General features: G+C 52.3%; 1 protein-coding gene and 1 pseudogene across 1 annotated transcript; both read right to left on the bottom strand.

Annotated features, from left to right (window-relative positions):
* Window positions 1-1,506: 1,506 nt before the first annotated feature.
* Window positions 1,507-2,698, bottom strand: LOC106694363 (annotated as a pseudogene).
* A 550-nt stretch (window positions 2,699-3,248) lies between these two features.
* On the bottom strand, window positions 3,249-9,507 carry LOC102430516 (myosin-14-like; the record flags this gene model as incomplete). The annotated part of the gene is made up of 3 exons (XM_014450960.2): window positions 3,249-3,374; window positions 4,793-4,980; window positions 9,361-9,507. Coding segments are annotated over 3 exons (461 nt in total), but the record flags the coding sequence as incomplete, so codon positions are not given.
* Between the last annotated feature and the right edge of the window lie 384 nt (window positions 9,508-9,891).

The raw sequence follows: 9,891 nt of genomic DNA, 5'->3' as shown, positions 1-9,891 counted from the left end.
GGTTTTTATAACATCTGTCCCCATGCCAGGCCCCGTGCTCAGAATGTTCACATAGCAATATCCAATGACAAGAACAGAAAGAAAGATGCACATCGGCTCTCAGCCACACACTGGGCTGTGCGTTCAAGCCGCCGCTCACAGCGACAATAAAAGCCCTCAGTCCTTGGACAGCTGCCGTGTGCTGACTAGGAGTGTTTATTTATTTTTATTATTTTATTTTTTAAATATATTTTATTGATTTTTTTACAGAGAGGAAGGGAAAGGGATAGAGAGCCAGAAACATCGATGAGAGAGAAACATCAATCAGCTGCCTCCTGCACACCCCCCACTGGGGATGCGCCCGCAACCAAGGTACATGCCCCTGACCGGAATCGAACCCGGGACCCCTGAGTCCACAGGCCGACGCTCTATCCACCGAGCCAAACCGGTTAGGGCACTAGGAGTATTTATTACATCACCACATAGTTCACCGAGATGGAAACAGCGGCAGGTCTCAGAATGGGAAGATGAGAATAACAAAAAACAGCGGCTGATGCTTTAAAAATGCGTTTTTATTGATTTCAGAGAGGTCGGGAGAGGGAGAGAGAGAGAAACGTCAATGATGAGAGAGAACCATTGATCGACTGCCTCCTGCACGCCCCCGCCACTGGGGATCGAGCCTGGAACCCGGGCACGTGCCCTGACTGGGAATCGAACAGTGACCTCCTGGTTCATGGGTCGATGCTCAACCCCTGAGCCACGCCGGCCGGGCACAGCTGATGTTTTTACACTTCTTATGTGTCAGGCCCTGTGCTAAGTGCTTTACAGCAATTTCTTTCAAATTTCTGAGTGAACTCTGAATTTTAAAAATACATTTTATAAACATATACATGTCTTTTCTCAGCGCCTCTCCCCTGCCGTGCCCTCAGCATTTCCTATAAAATAATGTATATTATCTATACAATATGTATACAAGTATGTACACATTTATATGTCGTATATAATGTACATTATCTTGCCCTGGCCGGTGTGGCTCAGCTGATTAAGTGTCATCCTGTGCACTGAGAGGTCGCTGGTTCGGTTCCCGGTCAGGGCACATGCCCGGATTGTGGGCTTGATTTCTGACAGGAGGAGTGCAGGAGGCGGCCCATCGATGTTTCTCTCTCCCTCTCCCTCTCCTTTCCTCTCTCTCTAAAATCAATTTTAAAAACACATTTTTTAAAAAAAGAATCTGCCGAAACCGGTTTGGCTCAGTGGATAGAGCGTCGGCCTGCGGACTGAAAGGTCCCAGGTTCGATTCCGGTCAAGGGCATGTACCTGGGTTGCGGGCACATCTCCGGTGGGAGATGTGCAGGAGGCGGCTGATCGATGTTTCTCTCTCATCGATGTTTCTAACTCTCTATCTCTCTCCCTTCCTCTCTGCAAAAAATCAATAAAATATATTAAAAAAAAAGAATCCTTTAAAAATAACTATATACATTATTTTATGGTTGGGGATTGAGAAACTCGTATGTGCGTGCCTAGGCATGTGCCCTGGCGGGAATCGAACCCACAACCTTTGGGTGTACGGGACGATGCTCCAACCAGCCTAGCCACCGCCCAGAGCCAATTGAGCTAGATTTTTAACTGCATTTAACTTTCTTTTTTTGTTTTGTTATAAGAGACATTTATTTAAAGTAATATAGTGGAAACCCAGATGGTTCTAAATTGTACATTTCAGGTTTAACCAACAAAATTAAAATTCTGACGACAGATGCACCCACAGATTTCGACTGCATGCTTGCTGCCTCGCCCATTCTCCTCTTTCTCTCCTTTCCTCAACAACCCCTTTCAGGTACGGTGCGAGGTAGGATGCACCCTCCTCATGTCCTGTCCACTGCTCTTCAGGCAGATCTGTGGGCAGGCCCAGTGCTCGCTTAACACAAAACACCTGTCGTCACACACGTTCTCAGGAAGCCTGCCTATGGCTTCTTTTACATCCTCATACACATGTAGTGTATCTCTCTCATTAACCTCAGTTTATGGAATCCCGCAGGCTGTCATACCATTTTCCTGGCCCCTCCAGCCACCGGCTTGATGCTGGCTCGCCATTTTGACCCAATAACTGTATTTAATTTTCACGAACTAAAATTTAAATTTAAAAACTGAAGCAGCCCGACCGGAATGGCTCAGTGGTTGAGCGTCGTCCTATGAACCAGGAGGTCACGGTTCCATTCCCGGTCAGGCCACGTGCCCGGGTTGTGGGCTCGATCCCCAGGGGGGGGCATGCAGGAGGCAGCCGATCAATGATTCTTTTCATCATTGATGTTTCTATCTCTCTCCCTCTCCCTTCTCTGAAATTAATAACAATATATTTAAAAAATAAAAAATAGCCCTAGCTGGTTTGACTCAGCAGATAAAGCATCGACAGGCAGACCGAAGGGTCCCGGGTTTGATTCCGGTCAAGGGCACGTACCTCGGTTGCAGGATCCTCCCTGGCCCGGGCCCTGGTCAGGGCGTGTGCAAGGAGGCAACCAATGAATGTGTTTCTCCCACATTGACATTTCTCTCTGTCTTTCCCTCTCTCTTCCACTCTCTCTAAAAGATCAATGGAAAAATATCCTCGGTTGAGGATTAACAAAACAAACAAAAACATAAAGAAATGCCAATTTCAACACATTGATTGCCATGTGACGCTCTATTCCTCTGGGAGCGCACTGAGTGGGTACTGCTTGCCCATACCACAGAGGAGAAGACTGAAGCCCAGCAAACCTAAGGAGCTTCCCCGGGATCCAGGCTCGGAAGTAGCCGTGGGCTTTAGCCGGTTTGGCTCAGTGGGTAGAGCATCTGCCTGTGGACTGAAGGGTCCCGGGTTCGATTCTGGTCAAGGGCACATGCACGGGTTGTGGGCTCGATCCCCAGTAGGGGGCGTGCAGGAAGCAGCAGATCAATGATTCTCTCTCATCATTGATATTTCTATCTCTCTCCCTCTCCCTTCCTCTCTGAAATCAAAGAAGAAGAAGGAGGAGGAAGAGGAGGAGGAGGAGGAGGAGGAGGAGGAGGAAGAGGAGGAGGAGGAGGAGGAAGAAGAAGAAGAAGAAGAACAAGAAGAAGAAGAAGAGGAGGAGGAGGAGGAGGAGGAAGAGGAGGAAGAAGAGGAGGAGGAGGAGGAAGAGGAAGAGGAGGAGGAAGAAGAAAAGAAGGGGAGGAGGAGGAGGAGTGGTGGGAGGTTTTGGATGCAGGGATGGTGGCTTCTGGACCCGAGCCCCCTCACCCCACCCTCACTCCGCTCACCGCTGCCGGAACTCCTGGAAGAGGATGCGGTTGGGGAAGCCTTGGCGACAGATGCGGATGCCCTCCAGGACGCCGTTACAGCGCAGCTGGTCCAGCACCAGCCGGGGCTCCAGCTTCCCGGCCTGTGGAGAGCAAGGCGGACACTCAGGGTCAGCGGTGGCCGCACGGGGGCGCCATTCATTGGCCGACAGCCTGGTCAACAATGGTTGGCGATTTCGTGTCGTTTGATCTGTAATTTACTGAGCACCTACTACGTGCCAGGCGGAAATCCCTGCCCCGTGGGAGCTCACAGTCCCGTGGGAGAGACTGGCGGTAAATGTGGTGGCAAAATCCCTAATTAAATGAAATAAACAAATAGCAATAAGTATTAAGTAGAACAGAACAGGAGGGGGGAGAGTAGGGAGGGCTGAATTAGCACATAGGATAGTCAGCCAAGGTGCTGTGTGAACAAAGCTCATACATCATTATTTTTGGTAAAAATGGTAAAAATCTAAACAGTACGTTGCCCGGCCGGCGTGTCCTGGGAGTGACACCCTGACACCACTGAGCTCACCTAGCACCCAGATCTTCGGCTCTAAGCACCATTCTCCACTGAAAACCACCAGGGCTTCTTGAAGAAATGGCTGTGTATGGTACATTTCATCAAATATAAGCCACCCCCAATAGTAAGACACACTGTTATTTTATATATCGCCAAGAAAGCAATTAAACTCTGACAAGCAACAATAAAAATTAAAAACAAAAACCACACAACACTCTGACAAGCTATTGATGAATAGCCACATCCCCACTTCAGAGATGCTAAAGTGTCAGAAATAAATGCATCTTAGATTTGATAAAATATAGTGTCTGCAGACCTGAGAAAGGACACCCACCCGCCCAGTAACCACAGCTGCCTTTTAAGGACAGTGTAAGCCTCAAGCACCTAACTTTGTGGCCTCATTTTCCCTTCTCTATGGGCCTGCTCTTTGATTTTCCCAATTAAAGAAAAAATGTTCAGTGCCCTGGGAGGCCAGAGATGATCTCCCCAAATCTACATGCCATCCCCAGCCCCAAAGGCCATCTTTCCATCCCTTGCACCTTCCATGCTCTGACCTACCACTGGACCTTTGCACAAGCTATTCTCTGCTCAGAATACCACTTATCCTTCAGAGCTCAGTTGTCACCTCCTCCAGGGAGCCCTCCCTGAATTCACCGAGCAGAACAAGCCTTATGCGGTGCTTACCACCCTTACAAATTCAACCAGACGTTCACTGTGGGTGGTTAGTTGCACATCTGTGTTCTGCATTAGACTGTGAGACTAGGGGTTGACTGTGTTTCTCTCCAGTGTACCCCTAGTACCTGGCACTTAATAGATGCTCAATAAAATTTAAGTCCCATGAACAAATGAAATTCCCGAACAGGGCACTCATTCTGGGAGGGGAGCAAGTCCCTCAAGGTCACACATCTGGTCAGAGGTGAGCCTGGCACAGATGTGGCTCCAGCAGCCAGGCCTTTACCCGCTGCCAGAGCCTCCCCGGTCCCAGCCCAGGTCACTCACCCTCTTCTCGTGGTTGGGGACAATGCAGCGGACGAAGCTGGGGTTGGTGTTGCTGAGTGTGGCCATGAGGCGGCTCAGGGACTCCTTGTAGAGCTGTCCCACGGTCCGGAACATGCCCCGGCGGGGGCGGCCACCCGGGGGGCCATCCCCGAGGCTGCTCACCTGCTCCAGCCCCACGATGCCCTCCACTGTGGGAAGAGGAAATCAGATGCAGGGTGAGGAGGGGACCAGGGGTCAGTTTGGGGGCACCGGGCTGGCCAAAGGTGAAGGGTCTTATTATTTATAGGGCGTGGCACTTTACATATGAAACACCTCACACAGCCTGGTAGGGTAGGGAGTCCCAGCCCCATTGGACTGGCGGGCAAACTGAGGCTCGGAAAAAGGGGGAAACTGCACCCCCGACCACACAGCTTAGAAACTGCAGGTCCAGGACTTAAACCCAGGCAGTGTCAGTCCTCTCAAACCCTGACCTCTGACCCCTCAAGCTCTCCGTTTTTCCTACGGGCAGATATGACAAGGACAGCAAATGCTTACTTGGCACGTATCCTCTGCCGGGCACTGTTCAAAAACACTTTACCTCCTCTGGCTTTTTCATAAGACAGAGAGAGTCGCTCCCATTTAACAGATAAGGGAACCAAGTCACAGAGAAGGAAAGGGTAGCCACAAACACAGCACCGCTGCATTGTTAGGAACACCAAACAGAGTCACATTAAACATGGGAGAGAGCCCTGGCTGGTTTGGCTCAGTGGATAGAGCATCGGCCTGCGGACTGAAGGGTCCCGGGTTCGATTCCAGTCAAGGGTTTGTGGGCTCAATCTCCAGCAGGAGGCATGCAGGAAGCAGCTGATCAATGATTCTCTCTCATCATTGATATTTCTATCTCTCTCTCCCTCTCCCTTCCTCTCTGAAATCAATAATATATATTTTAAATGGAATAGAGCCCTGGTGGGTGTGGCACAGTCGGTTGAGCGTTGTCCCAGGCCACCGAGAGGTTGCCGGTTCGATTCCCTGGTCAGGACACATGCCCAGGTTGCAAGTTTGATCTCCAGGGAGGAACATGTGGGAGGGAGGCAGTTGATCAGTGTTTCCCTCTCTCTCTCTCTCTCTCTCTCTCTCTCTCCCTTCCTCTCTCTCTAAAAAAAAAAAAATCAATAAAACATTTCTAAAAAATGGAATGGAGTCTGGCTTTTCTGTGCAATGTGTGAGATAAGGCCACCTGCCTTCACATTAAGCATGTTTATAGAAAGGCCTGATTTCACGGCAACTCTGTTTCTCTATTGTCCCTTGATGGTGTCACTTCAGCAAGTGAGAAACACCCACTCAACTTCGGCGATCCCATCACGCCCGGTTTCTCAGGACCCTGCAGCCGGGCCCCAATCTGCTGCCCTGCTGTCCCCAGCGATGAGGGTCATAGGGCTCCACCAGATCGTCTGCATTCAGGCAGGACCTGGCGTGTGGTGGGGGCTCAGATATAGCATTTTTTCTACCCAGGTTTCAATGCTCCCTCCCACACTTACAGTTATTATCAAAATGATAACGATCACTTATGAAGCTCTTACAGCACAGCTAAGAGCTGAGGCTCGGGGACTCGATATCCTGGGTTCAAATCCCGGCTCCGCCACGTACTGGCTGTGTGATCTCGACCTGGTGACTTGACCTCTCTGTGCTTGATTTCCTCATCTGTGTGAGGGGCGGGTCACAGTACTAACACCTGCCTTAGCGGGCCGCTCAGAGGAGTCTATGTGTCAAAAATCGTAGAAGGGCTTTGCACACAGCGAGGCACACAGTCGGTGCTCATTAAACGCCAGCTGATCTGAGCAATTAGGAAGGCACTGGGTCTGGACACCGCTGAGGGAGCTGACAGGGAGGAAGAGGAAGCATGCGAGACCTCCTTGTGGAGAGAAAGGGGACGGTGTTCACAACCAGGTTCCCGGTCCAACAGGCCCACCCTCCTCGTCTGGCAAATCTCACCCATCCACGCAGAGCAACACCCACCCCCTGGCGGAGAAATGGCAGAGCCGTGCCTCCCTGAAGATCCTGGGGGCGCTGGTGGGAAGGAGCCAAGGAAAGAGAATTGCTGGAAGCCCCGCTGTTCTGGGGGGAGAGGGCCGATGGGGGAGAGGGCAGATGGGGGAGGGGGCAGATGGCAGAGATGGGGGGATGCGGAGGGAGCAGTATGAAGGGAAGAGGGAGAGAAGGTGGCACAAAGAGAGAGAGGAGAGAATTGTTAGTCAGCAGGGCGAGGCAGAGCAGGAGGGGAAGCCTGAATCCCGACCATAGACCTTCACAGCCAGGGAGGCGGCCCCGGTCACCGCTGTGTCCCGCCCGCCAGGGCGTCAGCGTGGCTGAGGGACGCGTGTCCTCTGGGAGGAACTCGTGCCGGAGGGAAAAAGGTCTCTCTCCCCGGAGGTTCCTTCTGTGTCTGTTTTGTTAGTGTCTCTTTGCCCCCCGACCGCCCGGAAGCTCACGGACTCCCTCCACGCTTCCGCCCAGTCTGCTGCGTTTGTCTCTCTTGTTTCATCTGCTTGCCCCCCACCCCCGGGGGTTCCAGGACGCTGGGCACCCAGCTGTGGACTCAGGGCAGCTGTAAGAGGGATTCACGCCACAGTAGGCCCAGTTTCCCACCCCTCACGTGACTTGCAGCTCCTTGAGCCTGGGCTGGCCTGTGGCTGCTGTGCTCAGGGGACCTGGGGGGACCCCGTGCCATGTTCCAGGCTGGGACTCAGGGAGTGCTTTGCTGTTTCTACTTTCCCTCTTGGAACCCTCTGAGAGTCGGCCACAGATGGGGCGGGATGTGGGAGGGGTCGCCAGGGACATCGTGTGTCCGTGAACGAGGCACAGACGTTAAAGACGTGGGGCAGGGGGTGACTTTCAGTCTGCAGGCGCTGACTCTCCTAGCAGGACCTCGTTTTGTTGCCGAACGTCTAACGCTGCATTGCAATCCCTCTTGTGTAAACCAGATGAGACACAGATGTCAAAGCTTCCCTCCTCGAGTCGGCTCACCAGATCGAGGCGCCACGCCCGTGTGCCCTGTGGGTTTGTTTCGGGAACCACTCATCCTGCTCATTTTGTTCTCTTGTCTGGTTGCGTGGGCTGGCGCCTCTACAACTACGCTTTTCACTTCCATCAGAGACTAAGGCAAATCGACACTTTCAGGAAACCCGGGATCGGAAAAAACTAAGATGCTGGTGCTGCCAGTTGTAGCAAATGAGCTCTCAAACCTCCTCTCAGAACGGGGGGGCCACCGATGTGGCTTGGGAAAGCCCCGGGGCCCACCTCACAGGCAATCGGCTCTTCTGCCTGTGCCTCTTACAGAAGTGACATTCCGAGAAGACTAGCGGCAAATTCCCACCGGCCTTTTGGAGCAAGAAAGCTCCAACACTGTATCTCAGTCTGTTGCTATCTTGCTTCTTCCCAGGGGCCCCGAAGGGAACTTTGTGAGAAAGCAAATCAATAAAGGTCGAGCCCAGCCCGCGTGGCTCAGTGGTTGAGTATCGACCTATGAACCAGGACGTCATGGTTCGATTCCCGGTCAAGGCACATGCCCGGGTTTCAGGCTTGATTCCCAGGGTGGGGTGTGCAGGAGGCAGATGATCAATGATTCCCTCTCATCATTGATGTTTTCTCTCTCTCTCCATCTCCCTTCCTCTCTAAAATCAATACAAACATATAAAAAATAAATAAAAGTCTAAAAGTTGATCTACCTGTAAAGTACTCCCTTCTGAGTTCTCTTGTTATTAATTCTTTTCCAGTCAAATATTTTGTGTGTTTGTGTGTGTGTGTGTGTGTGTGTGTGTTTTGGGGAGGGGGTGGTCATATGCCATCTAAAAATAATGTTATCTCTTTCTTTACAATGCTCACACACTTATTTCTTTTTCTCATCTGATTGCATAGGCTAGTATCGCCAAAAAAGTGTTTCACAGCAGTGTTGACCGTGGGCATCCTTGTCTTGTTTAAGGAGCAGTGTTTTATCATTGAACTAGAGGCCTGGTGCACAAAAATCGTGCACTGGAGCGGGGGTGTCCCTCAGCCCAGCCTGCACCCTCTCACAGTCTGGGAGCCCTCGGGGGATGTCCGCCTGCCAGCTTAGGCCCGCTCCCTCCGGGGATCAGGCCTAAGCCGGCAGTTAGACATCCCTCTCACAGTCCCAGGCCGCCCTTGCTCCTTACTGCCCGCCTGCAGCGGAGGCGGGAGAGGCTCCCGCCACCGCCGCTGCCCTCGCCAGCCTGAGCCTGGCTTCTGGCTGAGCAGCGTGCCCCCTGTGGGAATGTACTGACCACCAGGGGGCAGCTCCTGCGTTGAGTGTCTGCCCCCTGGTGGTCAGTGCGCGTCATAGCGACCTGTGTTCTGCCCCTCCAGCGATTTGCATTTTACCCTTTTATTATATAGGATAGGATGCTGGCTTGAGACATCCATCAACCTCTCACTGAGAACACTCCTGTGAGACCGACTGGCCTGTGTAAGTTCTGCACCTGAGCAGACAACTCAGCCCCGGAAACAAGGTGCTCACACTGTGGGCTGGGAGAAGGGACGCCCAGAACTGCAGGGCCGGGGAAGCGGGTCCTCACCGTCTTTCCAGATCTCCGCCGTCAGCCGGTCTGTGCTCTGGTGCAGCAGGGCGGCCACATTGTCATTCAGAGGGTCCATGTTCTTCATCAGCCACTCATTGGCCTTGTAGTCGACCTGAGTGGAGTCGGGCACGGCAGGGGGGTGAACTTGCAGGTTTGGGGGCTCTCCTGAGTTCTCCAAGAGCCCCCCCCCCCCCCCCCCCAAAAATTTTGAGGGTCTGGGTCTGGGGCTCACCCACAAAAACATTGGGGGCACCTTTGGTCCCTTCCTGGAAATGCCCCTTCCCCCCGGATGACCCCCCTCCCTGGGGTTCCCCCTCCACCTCTGACCCCCGCCCCTTTTTTCCTTTTTCCTTTCACCCCCGAAACTTGGGCTTCCATACGTGTCCTTATAAGAGAACCCTCCCTTCCTCCTCCAAAATTTAACCCCGGCCCCCCCCTCAACCTCTAGAGTCATACGAATTCACATGGAGACCGGAGACTTGGGCAGCAAAAAATAATATTTAATATCCAGTAACCCCAAATGTGAAG

The sequence above is a fragment of the Myotis lucifugus genome, unplaced genomic scaffold (genome assembly GCF_000147115.1).
Source record: "Myotis lucifugus unplaced genomic scaffold, Myoluc2.0 scaffold_5463, whole genome shotgun sequence".
Classification (NCBI taxonomy): Eukaryota; Metazoa; Chordata; class Mammalia; order Chiroptera; family Vespertilionidae; genus Myotis; species Myotis lucifugus.
Note: the sequence above shows the minus strand (reverse complement) of the source record. Positions and strands in the feature narration are given on the sequence as shown.